The sequence below is a fragment of the Argiope bruennichi genome, chromosome 2 (assembly GCF_947563725.1).
Source record: "Argiope bruennichi chromosome 2, qqArgBrue1.1, whole genome shotgun sequence".
Classification (NCBI taxonomy): Eukaryota; Metazoa; Arthropoda; class Arachnida; order Araneae; family Araneidae; genus Argiope; species Argiope bruennichi.
In genome coordinates, this window is record NC_079152.1 from 23,362,257 (window position 1) to 23,380,317 (window position 18,061).

Genomic DNA, 18,061 nt, shown 5'->3' on the forward strand with positions numbered 1-18,061 from the left:
ATTATAGTAAAATTCAAACTTAATTTAAATAGATATGTATCGAATTTTATGGCTCAAAGATCATCACAGTAAATCTGTGAGAGTATACTTTCGTCCATCATTAACTACAATACTCCATGCTTTGTATGTAATTCCTTCGCTCATATCATGAAAAAAATTCAAATATGCATTTTGGAACAATGTCTTGTAGTTTCAGAATTTGAAGGATAGGAAGAGACGATCGACTAACAATTAATCAAATGATGGAGTTAATTCGAAATTTTCTTCTTTATTAGAATTCTAATGATATAATTACTTATCATATTTCACCTATTTAAATCGTTGCATTTGTGAGTTATCATGCCCAGACCGACAGAAAATCAATTACTGATGACAGATTTCATTCAAAATCTGTCACAGTAATTGTGCAAAGCCTATTTGCTAAATTTCTTATGTTTAGTTCATTTTATTTTCGAGTAATTCTGATCCCAGAGCGAGACATAATTCCGATTTTTTTTTTCAATATTCTTGGAGATCTAAATCTCTATTATTCGCAGGAATAAAAGAATTTTTGAATGAAATTCTGAATTACAGTCCCTCCCTCTCCCTACGTCTACCCGAATGTTTTTCTTTATCTTAAGCCAGAAGATCAGGCTGAAAAACAGTAAAAAAATCCTACACTTTATTCCGCTGACAGATTTTATGAAATCTGAATGCAGCTCCTGATAACAAACAGAATCCTCTTTTGCCTTATCGCTGTTTAAGAAATGATCTCGCACATTCCTTGTGTGTAAAAAATTATCTCTAAATCATTTCTCTTTTAAACAATAAACGAGGAGTGGTTTATTGATTTACTCCCACTTCTATTTCGTTGTTTTAAAATCGCGAGTCGAATTTTATTGTTTTTCAGAGTCGATAATTCAACCATCTCGATAAATCTTCCTCCTTACAATTATTCAGAAGACAAGAATGTGAAACGGATGATTAATTTTTTATTTTTATTTTCAAAGGACTAATTACCCTAATAAAATGTGTATGTTTCAAAAATTCTTTCAAATGTAAAAAAAACAAACAAAAAAAAAACACTTGTATTGTTACATTGAGAACTAGCAGGAGTGGTTTGCCCAAAACTTTCTCTCATACTCTCTATTCAAGGTGTTATCCTCCCCCCTCCCCCCCAAATGTGGATATTGGGTAAAGCTTAAAATGTCTTACTTAGATGGCATTGGCATATAATAGTTGCTAAATTCTAATCTCTGGCTTCAATTCAGGTTTTTTACTGAATCTATCGTGTCATCCTTCTCAAGTTATTTGGCGATTATTCCGTGGTTTCGGTTAATAATAATTAAAAATCAAATTGTGTTTTAGACGCGTTTTACCCAACCGATTCAAACAAAAATTTCACACGGGACTATAACTGTAGTCACAAAAACACATATCAAATTTCAAACAATTAAATCATTGCGTTTTTAAGTTATCGCGTTAAGATGCTTTTAAACATACAAGCCGACAAAGGGTCAAAATTGATAAGTGATTTGACTCACAATTTTTATCTATCTAGCTCTCTTCGTTTTGTAATTATAATGTTAACTTGTATTCGAAAGCCGGAAAGACATATATTTCGGAATGGAGTTTGCGAAAAATTTTATAGAAATTTCAAAATTTGATATAAACATCTGGTACCAAACTTCACCATCTTAATCAGCGTGTTTTTTTTAGCTATCTTTGTTCACAAATCAACAGATATTTTCTAGAAATGTGTTTTTCGAAGTCAGGGAATTCTAAAACGTGGACATTCATCAAAATTTCGAGTTCAAATACGAGAAATTAAGGGGAAGAGAAAAAAAAAAAAAAAAAAAACTAAATGGACGTATTTAGGTAATAGAGTACAGGTTAAAAAATGACATTTTGAGTTCCAGCTATGCTGAGCTAGTCGAAAAGCTTTTGAAAGCATGATTTCTCTTTTGTTCTTCGATAACTCCCGACTGATTGTAAGGGGTAGACGTTATTAAGCGATAACAGTTTATATAATGCTCGTCTAATGCTTCAGGCGACAGGATGTGACCTTGGAAATGCTTCCGTAATCAAGTCCCCACGTGTAATATGGCATAATTTAGCAATGGGAATTAACTTATTTTTTAAAGCAAGTTTTTAATTACCTGCATTAGTAATAGTAAGCGCTGTAGCATTGTCAAATAATTAAAAAGATATCTTTTTTTTTCATTCGATCCTCCAACATGAAATAATATGAACAACACTTCTAAGTTCAGTTATTTTAAATGGGCTATTTCGAGTTCCGTAATTTTAATTATGCAAATGGTCGTTGCAGGTAACCGTTTTTTCGTATACGAAAGAGATTTTTTATATTTATAGTTTTTGATTATAATGTAACTAAAAGATGTTAACCGTAGAAATGCCACTTGATCAATTTGTGAAAAAAAAATCATTAAAATAATGTTACACTTATTTGTCTATCAAATAATAAAATATTTTTAATTAATTAGATATATATATTATTACCATTTTCATTCATTGTGATGAAAAAATAATTCAGCTTAAAAGAAAGAGATCGTTCGCATTCCATTTATAATAAGTCCAATAAATATGTTCCATATGACTTCATAACAAATCTCATTTCTTATTGCTTTAAATACTATATTGGTAGGATAACAATTTTTTATCCATGTATGTCGTCTTTAAAAATGATTAGTCTTTATTTAAGTTAATGAATATAGCATAAAGGTTTGAAATCACTAATTATTCGTTGAATAAAAATTATTTAATCAAAAGGAAATTATTATTCTCAGTGAAAAGCCGCTGATAAGAAATATTAATCACCTTGTTGAACACATCGTCAATGCTCTCCCTGAATTTCATTTTTTTTTACGTAAAAATTTGAATCATAATTACGATATCTATTTCATTTTGGTCTCTCTTAAATTTAAGTATAAAATTTTTATTGTAAAAAGAAAGAAAAAGTAGATTAAATTTTTAATTTAGGTTTAGTTACCAATCGAAACAAATAGCTTTTCAAATCTATCAATTCTAGTTTCAACTAGTGAGAAATTTGTTTCAAAACAAAAGGCAAAGAGATGTAAATAGAGAAGTCAAGCTAACTCAACTGGGCTGCAAATATTGCAGCTCATTAAACGCAAAAATCACATAATAATATTTTTCGTGGTTTATTTTTCAATTATTCGTCTTCCTAATTTAAAGTGGTTTTCTTGATTTTTTTTTTTTTCGCCTACAATTAAATCGTCAAAAAAAGTGACCACGAGATTTTGATGAATAGTTCATTTTAGACAATTCTGATTTTTTGTTTCTTTGCAGACTTAATTTATACTTAAATTTATCCATAAATGTATTCAATTACAAAATATTTGGACTGAAACAATCAATTTTTCAACTTCATTCTCCTCCTTAAATGTGCCTATTCTTCATTGTGGTTAGGCAAATTTTACTATCTTTCATATCTTTTTTTTTCTTCGCAGTCTCTAGTATAAGATAATGATGATTATGCAAATGATTACATCTAAGAAGTATACAGTTTATGTAATAAAATACTAGCTAAGATACCATGATATCTGTAACAAAGAGAAAAAGTATTCATATCATAAAAAAATTTCAGAATCGTTCATGCCTTTCACAACATAAGCAACAAAATTTTTCTCCGATTTTACCATGCTTAAGTGAGAAAGGGGCGTCTGGAAAGCAGATTTTTAATATTCGCCATGTCTGATCATAAATCATAAAAACGTATTGCTTATGCCCTTACAGTACACTCCCGAGTATCCGGTTCATGACTATCCGGTTTCCGTACTATCCGGCATAGTCTTCTTTTATCGTAATTAAACGAGGAAGGCATGGCGTTGCATTGGCAACATTGCCAAAGGACTGGGAGCGGACATTTGCTATGATCCTTCTACGTGTTGTGCGCAAAATAGAAGTTGCGACTGGAAAAGAGCAGCGTTCTGCTCGTTGTTCATTGTTTCGCCTGTGTGTAACGGACGTCTGTTAAACATTTTTTCAAAAACTAAAAACTGTAAGCTTTGACTCTTACCTTGGGGTAACCGCTTCATGTCTGTATAATCATTTATCAGTGAAAAATAAAATTAGTTTGAGTCAATTTTCTTAAGAATTAGGCCTACGATTTACGTTAAAGTTTTGTTCATGTTTCCTGCATGGAAGTTAGGCATTGCAGAATTTATGTTAAAATGTGAACAGTTTATGCCATTTAACTTATTTTTCCTCTAATAAATTCTTGAAACGTGAAGTGCAGTATATAAACATATATAAACTACCAGTACAGAGCCTTCTATTTTAACTCGACACGTTAGCAGCAACTGCTTCTATGATTCACTGGAGCACGGCTGCTTCCACTTCTACGTGGCTTGAGATAAATGGAGGGCTTAGCACTCAATAAGAGAAAATACGTGTTATAAAAGCGTGTTCTGGTATAAAAAATTGTGTCTGCTGATATTGATTGGAAAGAAACGAGTTCATCAAACTCTGGACCGACTCATTATCCGACCTGCCCATTCGCCACATTTGGCCGGATATTCGGGAACGTACTATAATTCCTTTCAGTGCTTCTTTACATCATAGAATATCCCTATTACTTACAATTAATGAAAAGATATGCCAAAAATTATGTTTTCAATTAATAATAATTTGTTTAGAATTTTTTTTTTATTGAGATAATTTTCTTTCCTAGATGGGTGCTGGAAAAGGCGGCGCCAACTTCCTTTGGGCCATCGTTTGGTTGATCATTTTGATCTTCGCCGGATGCCTCGTGTCCGGATTCTGTGCCGGATTCTACATTCTCTTCAGCATCTTTACGCCCTGCATCAAAGATCTCTCCTCTGTCACGGACTTTCTAATGAAAGGGGTCAACTTCGCGCACTACTGCTCCGAGAATATGGTCAACATGAGACCCCTCTGCTAGAACTCCACCCTTTCAAGTCTTTGTACATATGCAGTTAATGAACAGTACTTGTTTTGCTTCTTTTGATATACCTGTTTTTATATGAAAATTACGAACTGATTCAAGATTATATTTTTTAACCAAATAAAATGTTGAAAAGCAATTTGTCTCTTACAAAATATATATATATATATATATATATATATGTTGGCTCTTTGTGTAGTTAGCTATATAACTTAATAATTCGTAAAACGTTTTTAACAGTTTTAAAACGTTTAATGACAAAATAAAACATTTATTAAATAACAAAAAGTGTTCTTTAACGTACACACTGTGACATACATTTGACAATACCTTTAAAAAAAATTAGGAAATATTTAATCATTGTCATTCCTTTGTAGCTTTGTAGCAGTCCTTTGTCTCTAATAATAATAAATAAATTGAGGTCATATTTTTGCCAGTCATAAATAAAATATGCGTACACATATCGTATTAAGAATTCCTTGCCATTCACGCACTGCTGGTTTGCTAAAATAATTGGTTTCGAAAAATTTCCTCTTTTATACGTAGTTTGACCTTAATGTTTCCTTCTATACAGTAGTTTTAAACCCAATCTTGATAGTTGTTTTTTTTATTAATACCATTTTAGAAATCTTATTATTCTCTTCATTATCAAATTCTCACCTATCATCTGACGTAATTTGAAACCTTCATCAATTGGTATTATTTGTAAATTGAATCAAACCATGTTTATAAAAAAATTGTTAAGATAATAAGTAGAATCAATATTGAAGTTTTGTATGTTCTATTATATTTTTAAAGAAGATTTAGAGAATTTAAAAAAGATTTTAGGGAATTTTATTGATAAAAAAATTTAGTGTACTTCAATTAGAAGACAAAACTTCAATAATATTACAAGAAAATGAAGTAGTGTTTAAAAGACGAACTAATATTAAAAAAAAAAAAAAAATCCGTAATTCTTAATTCTGAATATTAACCTTAATTGTAATTACCACCAATTTTTTTAAAAATTCAAAAATTCTATCAAAAGCATCTTTTAACCTTTTAAAGGGCCATTTTTTTCTAGTCATATTATGTTAAAACATTTTTAAGCTTGAAATTAGAATAAGGAAAGGGATTCATTTAACTTATTAGATAAATTTAATTTGATTAATTAATTAATTTGGTTAATTAATAATTAAGTAACAAATCAAGACACATTATTTTGTGTAAGATAAAGAACTGAAGCATCTAAGTTTCTGTCTTTGTAAAAAAAAAATTGTCAGAACTTATGCCAACCTATATAATTTCATACAAATATTGATAAATTTGGTGGGAAGCATACTTCCCACGGCCCTAGAAAGGGTTAAAATGAAACGCAAATGAAAGCAAAAAATAAGCCGAATCTTGCTTGGCTAAAAGCAATAGGAGAAAATTCGAGAATAATTTATTTATAGCAACAATGCAAATTATTTGAGTTTAGTGTAACAATGAAAAATATTATAAGATTTACTTTAAAACCAGCAGAGGTCGTCTCCCGCATACACTATAATAAAGATGTTATCCTCCTTTTTTGACTCTGCTTACAATTATGGAACTTGGGTAAGCTCGTGAACAACAGAAGTGTTGAGATTTGTATCTATAGAATCCCACACATGAATGTTTTGTGTTCGTAATAGCATAAAGAAAAACGAATATGCATTTTGGACAAATTTATATTTCATATGCTTTATCTGTATATCCATTATTGTATTAGCCATTTATCTCTTTTCGTTTTATTAGCTATCTCGCGTTCAACTCGGAAAGGTGGACAGAGAGGCCTCCTATAGAGAAATTTCGTTCAAAATTTGCCAGAAGTTTATAAATTAGGTATAAAGAGCACATAGCAAATCTCATTCTCCTAGCTCGCCGCATTTCTTTAGTTAGTTTAGCATTTTTTTAAAATTATATTTTGGTTCGCTGTTTCTTTCTCAACTGACGAGTTCTTACTGATTTTTACACCTTCTAGAGGCGAACTGCGATTATTTGATGCAAAACCTGCTTTGTTACAAAATACCAGTGTAATATCCCCTCTAGAATCACAATAGCTAGAAAATACTACATGTGTTGGTGGATTGGCAATCATGTCCGGGTCACCAATGTTGGTGGATTGGCGATGCGCGAGGATAGAACCTAGGACCTTGTGGTTCGCAGTCCAGTAACATGACCATGATACAAAAGCAATTGCTCAGGTAGCGTAGTTGTTAACTGGCTTATAAGCTTTCATCACACAAGCCAAATAGATGAAATTTGGCAGAAAGTATTATTGCTTTAATTGTAGATCTATATTAAATTGGGAATCATAATTACCAGCGAGCTGATAATCTTTCAACATTCCCATCATCCGTGGGCTTGCTATAACTGGGTCTTCGCGTAACTTTCTCTTTTACTTTTAAAAAAGGTGTTATAAAAATAGAAATAAATATATTAAAGGTGCTTGAAAATTGTGGCACTTGGTCAGGACCGTTAACGTCCCTTCTTAGATTTTTACTTTCAGAACCTTTTTCTGTCTACCGATTGAAATCAAAATTTGATATGGAATTACAGTTTTAGTATCAAATTTCATTTATCTAGGTCTTTGCGTTTTTGAGTGATTGCGTTTACATGCATGCAACCGACAGATGATCAACCTGTTGATGGATTTTATTCAAAATTCGATGCAGGTGTATAATATTGTTACTAAAACAGTATAATAAATTCTGTACGAACTATTCATCTACCTCTTTGTGTTTTGTAATTGTAGTGTTCTCTTTCACTCGGACAGCTAAATAGATGGATTTTCTGTAAATGATTTCATTTAAAATGTACAAATATCTACAAATTTGGTGTAAAAACCACATACCAAATTTCATCTCCCTAGCTCAAAGCGTTTTTAAGCCATCGTGTTTACAGAGAGAAGACTAGACATAATTCCAGAAATTTGCTTTTTCGGTTTCAGTCAGCTTCGTTAATATTTCGAGAGGGAATTTTCTTTCATTAATTCCTTGATATTTTTTTTAAAAACTTGTTTTTTTTTAAATAGATGAAGTGAAATTCACTATATATTTATAATTATTTCATAAAAATCTGAATCAATCGTATGTTTCTTTTTCCATTGAGAATTAACTCAAAAGCAAGTGTTAACTTTCTTCTTCTATTTACTTCCATTCGCTATCTACTCATGTTGTCATTACCGGAAATGAACTGGTAGATAAAACTGCAAAATCAGCTATCAAATTCTTTCCAGGATCCATTGTTTATGCTGACGTACGCTCTGCAATTAATCAGTATTGCCAACCGCAATGGCAAGAACGCGAAAACGAATAACATCGCATCATCAAACCAATTCTTCCCTAGTGAGTTTCTAAGTTCAATAAACACTGTAACACCCCTTTAATTCGACTTCGTATTGAATTTACATAATGTACGCATAGATATAATAGATTTCAAATTCTCCTCCCATTTGAAATTATTGTGGGCACATACTTCTTGAATTATGACTTTACTCTGTTTAGTTTTCAGAAGACATTGGGCGAAATATTTCATTCAAATAATTTTATCTTCTAGTTATTTATTGGAAAAAATTTACATTTAAACCTCTTTGTGCATTTCATGGACAATGGTATTTTTGTTGTTGTTCTTACTTATGGCACTTGACGGACAAGCCCGCTGTTCGAAGACAGCCTATTTAAGCCTAAGGGGGAGCGCCTCTTGTTTTTATCGTAGAACCAACTAGGGCCAAGAGAACGACTTAACTACACACACGTCACAACCCTTTTTACGAGGCGGACTTCATTCTCGCATAGATTTTTTACTCTTATCTTTTTGTGTCTGTTCATTTATTTTTTCTTACTATTTTTCCTGTATCATAATTATCAGTGCATTCAAACCATTTAGCTCTAATAAACATTCTTAATTTTCGTTATAGCTTATCCTACTCGAGAATTTTGCACCAGAAAATAAAATAATAATATTTTTTTAATTTATAACATTACATTGGAAATATTTTTAAAAAATTGTTCGTGACACACATTACAGGATTGAACAATGCATTTACGAACCTATATATTGATGTGCTTATTTTTATTTTCCACCGGAGTTAATACTCACTTGTATTTACTCAAAAATAAGTATTTTTTGCTCAGTATTAGGCGCTAGTGTTTTCCTTAGTATAGTATATATGAATATTTTATTCCTAAATTTTCAATTAATCATCGTTTTATTGAAACACCTTTATTTTAAGTCCTTTAAAAATTCAGAAGCCTTTGAATGATAGTTTTTGTTGTGAAGTACTACATAGAAAGAAAATTTCGTATATGATTCTATTTGAAATAATGAATCTGAACAATTTAGGTATGATAATTCAGTTCATCAATAAGTTAGATGCACACTTGGAAAAGTTTTGTCACTGTACGTAATAGGTCGCTATATAATTCATGTCAACTTTTAGATTGTAATGGGTTATATTTTATTACTGAAATAATTGTGGCAATTAAATTGTAAAATAAAATAAACAAATAGTTACATGAATTTCATTTCCATTTACAAATTTTACTTATTCCCTAGGTTTATGTTAACCATTGGCTCCAATAAAGCAAATACTTTTAGCAAGCTTATGTTGCAAAAGATTGGCAATGGCAGCTGCCTATGTTCTTACTAAATTGACTGTAACTATTAACTAGATTTTAGTCAAAGAATTGCTATAATAGTATAAAAATAATAAAACCATATAGATTTATTGTTATAAAAGAAAGGATTGGATAAACTAATTAAAATTTGAATCACGAAATACAAGGAAAAAGACGTCTATGGTTTTGCTGTATTATCCCATTGCTCCACTCTTGTATAATATAGGTACTCTTACTTCCCATAATCGTAATTGAAACAGTCGATAAAAACATATAAAAATTTTCATCCTCATAGTGATCTCTAAAACGACCCCCCCCCCCAAAAAAAAGTCTGCAAAATATGCTATGAGATTTACTCATACGATTATTCTGCGAAATCAGAGGTGGATGAAATTGCCCTCTTTTTAGTAATCGTTTGCCTTCCCCTTCATCAGTGAGAGCTTCAGTTTCGACAATCTTTTCACCACTTATAATTTAAACCATCTTAAAATTAATATATTATAAACAATCGAAATATCCAAATAAGGTTTACGCGGTTTGACATTTGGCAATATAACGGACAAGGTGACAGGTAAATAAGATGTCACATTTTGTCGATAATTTTTGGTCAGCACACTAAGAACTCTATGCGATGGATGGCGACGGCATTAAGTGCCCAGATTTTCAGACACCAGATTTGAATGTTGTACATTCAACTTATAATTTGCACGATTTTGAAAACTTCCAAGAATTGAAACTAAAATCCCTACATCAGAAATTCTACTTTTATTGTCTTTTTAAACTTCTTAAGGTTATTACTCGAAAATTTTTCTTCAATTTAAAACAAAAAAGATTAAAATATCCTTATTGATCGATTTTTAATTACTAGTCTTCCTGACGAATTCAAAGACTTTCTTCGCTGATGAATGCACATATCTGATGGGGCAGGATTTATTTCATCGGATTTGGTGAGGACCAGGCCAGGAAGTTAAGAAACATGGAAATATTTTATATAATTTAAATTCCAATAGTATCATTTGCATGATACAATCTATTGATTTCCACCCTCTTTTTTAATAGTATTTTGTCAGTTATCTTTCATTTGTTTTGATTTTTATCGTCTTAAGTTCATCAGAAGCAAATGGGGGGGGGGGAGGTTTAAAGTGAATGTTTTGTACCTGGTTAATATCTTCAGTTTATGCTATTGTGATTTGGTAACATTCATCATGTCTCCAGCAAAGCAATGTAGGTTTCACTTGTATTTAATAAAATAAGGTGCTGTAAAGTGTATTCGAAACTTCTTACATTATATATATATATATATATAAGATTTTACACAGGCAGTTAGAATAAAACAAGAAATAAGGCCCAGAAAGCCGATTTGAAAGACATTTAACTAGTATATATACAAGACTAAAAGTTCTGAATAATTCTTCAGATGTTCAAAAATTAGACCATGTAATATTTAGATAAAATTTCCAATAAAAATCTTTCTTTTAAGTTTCAAAATACTCAATATAATTGTTCATCTTTATCTTTTTTATATTACTTGTATATCAGCCATATAATGTACAGATGGATTTTGATTAATCAAATTTGATATTTTGTTAGTAATCCAACTTTTTTTAGGCCTATATTTTCCTTAATATCTACTGATGAGAATAGAACTTGCAATGTCAAAGATTCATTCATGTATTAGTCAAAACTGTTGTATCACTCTAATATACAAAACAGGTAGTTTCTCATACATTATGTGCTGCACAAGCACATTATGTATGAGAAAAACAAGCTTCCTTAGTTAATGCTCCCCACCGCTTCTTCAAGAGGAAATATTACAAATAATTGCTCATAGAAATATGTGTCAATAATGAAATTACCAAATGGTTACATTAAATAAGTATTCCGAGATTTATGAAATTGTGTTAGCATAGTCCAAATAGAATTTATGTATTGTATAATTCCTTAAATAATAATGGCAATGTTAACTGTTTCAAAATAAAGTTGTCAATACTGATGTTCGAGTATAGTGAAATGCATTAAACGTCCCAAAACAAGTGGAATATCATTTACTTTATGAAAACCAAAAAGACAAAATAATTGCAAAGTAAGGCTTCCAATGCATTCTTGAAATGTGAAAATCATAGCATTACCATAAGTGTAAAAAATAAAAGCCACAGGACACATTATACAGAATTTAAACATTTTAATAAAAACTAATACCAGCAGGCAAATAAAATTTATAAAAGATTCATTAGACAAGATAAACGAAATTTTTAAGAAGCATTTAAAATGAACAACTTTTCAGCTGCAAACATGATATAAACGGATTTCATTAGATAATTGTCGCAATATCAAGAATATACTATGAAAATCACACTTATGTAGCCATTTATTAAAATAGGATGTGATTAACAGCCATAAATTGTTCCCTCCTTAAAGAAACATGTAAAAAAAGTTTTATACAAACTTTGAAATATTAACATAACCAGACTAAACAATAAATCTATTATGTCTAATTATATAAGATATCAAATATGATATACAAAATAAACAAGTAAACAGTATGAAGGGTCAAACATACTTTTCAGACAAACAATTAATGAGAAAGGAATTTTGAGTAGTATATTTATACAACAAAAAGGAAGAAAGTTTTTTTTTAAAAAAAGAAATAAGTAATTATAATCTCCCAAATGAAAAGAACTTTACAGAATCTCCAGCAGTGAAAATCAAATACAGAATTCGCTTTAAAAAATACCCCAGGTAGTTGGCATTGTCACAAAGTGATCGATTTTAAATAACCCTGTACAATTTTGTGCTCTTTGCTATGAATCATACATTATAATTCATGTAGAAACGATACAGAAGAGATGCCAGAACAGCTACAGTGATGGGAATAAGCCAGTTTTTCCAGGAACTGAAAAAAAAAAGTTTCAAGATTAACATTTTATTAAAACTTTTTATTCAATTGTTTACAGATCAGATATCTTACAAATATTGCTTAGTGATCATATTTTTTTATCCAATGTACTGTTAGCTAAATGCAAGTGAATATTAAAACTAATTTCAGTTTCAATAAAATGCATTATAAAAATACTCACAAAGAACTCTTTCCTGTATTACAGCTTATATTATTAATAAACATATAGAGTTAGAATATCAGATATCTGTTATTCCAACCTATATAAAGCAGAAGATTTGGCATTGGGACATATTGTGTTCATCATAGAAAAAAATTAAAGAGGAAGAAATTATTCAAAAAAGCATTTAGAAAAATGGAGGAAACCTTCTATAACAGGCAATTACATAAAGTTACAATGTATTAATGCAATTTTTTAAATACTATTTGTTGTTGGTAACAGCCTCATTTTTAAGTTGGAAAAATGAAGATTAGCTACGAAAGAAAATAATGATTTATTAAGTTGCATTGAATAAAACTGCAGTGAAAATTTTTTTACCTTACATTACAGAGCAGGATAACAAACTTTTTAAGAACACACCGTAGAGTTTATTAAGTTAATTTCACTTTAAAAACAATACAACTTTCAATAATCTTAGATATCCGCACAGAAAAAGATTATTAGTCTAGGAAAAAAGAAAATTATACTATTTGTTTTTTTTATAAATCAATCCAGACAATTACTCTTCAGGGAAAAAAAAAAAAAAAAAATACTATATGCAAATATGATATATTAAATATTCAAATACAACTTATTGCAGATGCAGATTCAAACTTTTTTTAAACAATTATTATACAAGCTTTATCTTAAAACTTTAACATTTATCAATGCTTAAATGAACTTTCTTGATGATAATTATTATAATTTTAATAATAAAAAAGAAATGCTTATATATTTATAAATGTGAAATATTCTCTACCTCACTCAAACACTAACATCACATTTCAAGACTGTGTAATGGAAGAATAAAAACAACAATTTAATCAGTTTCAGGATGAAAAATTAAATGCAACAAATTTTAACACAAATAATATTGTGGAATATTAAGCAGAAATGTAAAACTAAGGTTGAGCGAGTGCAGAATCCACTTCATCAATTACCATTAAGTAATTGATGAATTACCATTTACTTCCACTAAGGAAAAGGTGCAAAACATTTATAGCAAATTTTTTTCTAGAAGCATATGTATGTCACACAAAATTCACAAGTTCTTAAAAATTATTCACACAAGCTTCAAAAATAATTCTTTAATCATTCCTCTTATAAATAAAAAAATGATAGTTTGACAACACAGGGTTCTTTTTCATATTTAAATACATAAATTAAATATGAAAATATAAATTAAAAATGAGAACTTACCTATCATCATTTGCATTGATAGGCCAATGATTTTTTTCCTACAAAAGGAAATTTGTTTAAGAAAAAATATTATAATTTAAGAAACATCTATTACAATAAGACAAGAGAAAAATCTTAATATTGTAATAAGTGAATGAAAATCTCACCTCAATTTCAACAATCTTTTTCTTGTCTTCCTAGAGAATAAATAATTTAAAGGTAAATTAATAAACAGCAATAATTACAGTATAATGATATACATGCAATATTTTAAATATACTATATTTGGCTTTGATATGTAGTAAAAAATGTTTTGATAAAAAAAAAAATGCCTTAAAAGATTTTTCTAAATTCAGTCTAGACTAGACGAAATTTATGTATATATATTATTGATATGCTGATTTCAAAACAAACTCTGCTGAATTTGTAAAAGCCAGAGATACATTTTAAAATTTGAAATAAAAAAAAAAAATTGGAATTCCACCAGATACTTTCTACAATAAACTGCTTTTTCATTTTTTTTTTTTTGTTAAAAACAATTTGACATTTGTAAATTACAATAGGACATATGATCATAAAAAAGTAAACACTCGATTTTTTTTAATTAGCAAATAAAAATAATGTTGAATTTTGCATATGTTGCTAATAAACCTTTAAGCATTGCATCTTGAAAGGCAATGTCCAAAGTAGATTTCAGTATTTAAATAAAATAATTTTAAAAAAATTACCATTTTTTAAAATAGATGTCTCATAAGATGACAAATAGGAAAGAAATTGAGAATATGATTTTAATATGGTTTCATGTTTAGCTTTATAAAATTCACTTAGAAAATTAAAGATGTTGAATAAAACAGAAATCTAACCTTGAATTACGAATTACTTATAAGCAAAAATAACATATTTTAGAATAATAAAAAGGTAAAGCAAAATAATTTAAGAGCAATTCACATTTTTATTTTTAATTGAAAGTTAAATATACACAGGCACTGGTGAAAGAATAAATAATTTTATCAAGAATTTATAATTCTATAAAAAAAGAAAATGAAATAATTCTATTGTATGTAAAAATTTATGTATGATAGAACAGTAATCTATGAAATATCTTTTTATGATAAACAGAACAATGAATGAAGATATCACTTTATATAACATCAACATCTTTATATAACATCAACATCTTTATATAACATAACAACGTAAATACCCATTCCTATTTGAAAGAGCTAAATTTGTAGAAAAAGAGGCTTTTTTTTAGTATAAAATTACAAAATATAATGGTAACTAATAAGCATTTAAAGAACTTTTCATACTTCTAGAAATTTTAAGAATTAAGGTGAAGATAAATACAACCATTCCTGAATGCTTAGGAACATTTATTATCTATTCTCATTCTTAAAAGACACAAATGAAATACATAAATAAAAACTATGAAATCAAAACAAAAAAATGTATTTTTAATAAACTTTAACTAAAAAAGAAATACACTTGCAAGAAGTTTACTAATACACCAGTCTTAACAGGCAAAGCAGAGACAAAGTATCAGTGTTTATTTGCCGCATTTTAAAGATAAATATGATAAGAAAGCAAATAAATAATAATACATCATATCCTGGACACCATTAACTCCGATTCTGCCTAGGGTGCCAATTACATTCTTGAGTGTTTACAAGTATTTTATACAGCAAAACTAAATATTTGATACTTCTGTGTATATATATATTATGGTAAATAACCCACATAAGATTTAGTATGAAAAGTATGCTATTTGATAATTGTAATAAATTTTAGCTTCATGAAACTTTTATTCATTTGATTATATAAAAATTTATGTTTGACTCTGGGGCTTACAGTAGAAGAACCATAATTAAGGCATGTTGTGTTAACCAAGTTAGTGAATTATAAAAAGTAACAAGTAAAAAATATGGGTAAGACGATTTATGAAAAATATACAATCCAATATTTCAGTTTTATTGTAAACCGGAAATCTATATCTATCAGAAGATAAAATATTTTTCAAAGAAATGTGGCTATATTGAAGAATATTAAAAAAATATATATATTTCTAGCTGCATGTTTAAAAATATTCGACAGAAAAAAAAAAGAATCAAAACTAAAAATAATCCTTTAGTGTTATAACACAACCTTAATTTCAAATCTGATCCTGCATCTCCATTAAGAAACTATTATTTATCTATATATATATTCATAAGAACAGAAAAAAGTATATTTGAAAGAGGGAAAAAGTTAAGAACGAATTTTAAAGATTGGGCAAATAACATAGTTTTCTCAATATGCAGGAAATACTAATAATGACTTCAACAATTATGTTAAAAAATTTCATTATAAGGAAACAGAAATATCACAGATCTAGCTGGAAACATGATACAGATGAAAATAATTGATGAGTCATAATGATTAATCAACTTTCCATTTGTATATTGGAATATTAATACCTAAATACATGTACATATACATGTCGCAGAAATGTTATATAAAAATATGAAATTAAGTATACTCTAATTAAGGAAATGATAAATATAAATTTATAGAAAATTCAATATTTTGTAAAACATTGTAAATAACTATAGACATCCATTTAAATTAAATTAAAGTGCTTCCAAACAGGGAAGAGAAGAGATGAAGATATGAATATTATTTGGCAGAATGTAAATGAAGAAAAAGATGTATACATTTAAGAATTACATTTGTAAGAAATTAAATGAATAATCTTAATAAAGATAAATAAATTATATAATTGTTGATCTATATTTCATTCACATAAAAAAATGAATTCGTATGAAATTTTATTGGCTCGGAAGATAATGATTTTCATTCTTGTAGAAACTCCCTAATGAAATTTAGAGAATTTTACTTAGAAGCAGGAGCTGTCATCTAGTTTTAGAAAAAGTTACATTAAACTGTTCACAAAATGTCACTTTTGGAACAAATACAAAGTATATTTCTTTGTTTCTAACCATATAACTTTTATATAATTACAAAAATATTTATGTGTATTTAAAAAAATTCAAAATGATATAGAAGAGAAAAAAATTACTTCGCATAGTTCTCCAATGCGGTACTGTTTCATTAACTCCCTTGCGTCTGTAGAATGGCCAATATCTTCAAAGGCTTCTGTTGCATTTTTACCTAATGATAAAAAAAAAACAAATAAAATATTTATCAACTAAAAAATTATGCATTGTGATAATAATACAAAAAGAATCTGAATGAATTCACTAGCACAAAAATATATGAAAAAAAAATCAAAGTTACATATTTATTCCAGGAAAAAAAATTGCCATAATAATTTATTGCAATTATGGTAAATAACATTTACATAACTGTTTTCACATTTATCTGCACTTAATCAAAAGAATAATATTCTTTATCTGATAAGATCTTTTCATTTTACTGTGCACTCATTATGTTTAATACAATTCTCAGAGTATTACAAGATTTCAAATAGAAAAATAATCCACTAAAAATATTCAAATTATGTTAACATTTTTATGTCTTTTATCTATCATTTTATATGGTGCTAAAGAAATAAATATAACTAAGATAAATAGCTGAAGGCCGCAACTCGGTATTTTATGGCTACTGAAGTCAATAATATACAGAATACAAAACCTCACAATTCTTCAACTGAAATTAATAATACTAATGTCAATAAATTACATAACTGCATTCTTCTTATCATAAAATTCATCAGAAAAAAATTACAGAAACTACATATAAAAATTCGACAACTTAAAATCAAACTATTTACCACTTAAAAAGAATAATTTTAAAATTTGTTATACCTGCTTGATCTAGAAGAACCTCTTCCCCACCAGGATGCTATTAATATAGAAAAATTGGATATATTTAAACAAATGCCACCAATTACTACATAATAAAAAACAGAGATAAATAATTAATGAATTGACAAAATACCTCTTCAAGGAATTTCGTCACATCATACACATTTCCATGAATTAAAATCCACACCGATTTTTTATCTTGGTGCTCGGCAATCTCTTCTAAAGTAAAGGTCTTAGTTTCTGACATTTTAAAAGTCGCACTAACTAATAATCACAAGAACTCCTACCGTTTATTCTATTCAATTTTAGAACGCAACAAATACCAACATTTGATTTGGTTGATAATTTAACCTCAACTGACTGATTGAGGAAGATAGGAGGAAACTGAAAATCACCAAGTCACTCTGGAGCAGGTGCTTATCCACACTTATCTAT

The 18,061-nt window shown here is 28.6% G+C and overlaps 1 protein-coding gene across 1 annotated transcript; it reads right to left on the minus strand.

The window, feature by feature from the left end:
* Positions 1-11,578: 11,578 nt before the first annotated feature.
* LOC129961887 (cytochrome b5-like) lies at positions 11,579-18,051 on the minus strand. Its single transcript, XM_056075508.1, has 6 exons — positions 17,760-18,051; positions 17,627-17,663; positions 16,879-16,970; positions 13,991-14,020; positions 13,845-13,882; positions 11,579-12,442 (listed from the first exon to the last, which is right to left on the minus strand). Exons 1-6 carry the CDS (start codon positions 17,871-17,873, stop codon positions 12,358-12,360), a joined length of 396 nt encoding a protein of 131 aa, XP_055931483.1. The 5' UTR covers positions 17,874-18,051; the 3' UTR covers positions 11,579-12,357.
* Between the last annotated feature and the right edge of the window lie 10 nt (positions 18,052-18,061).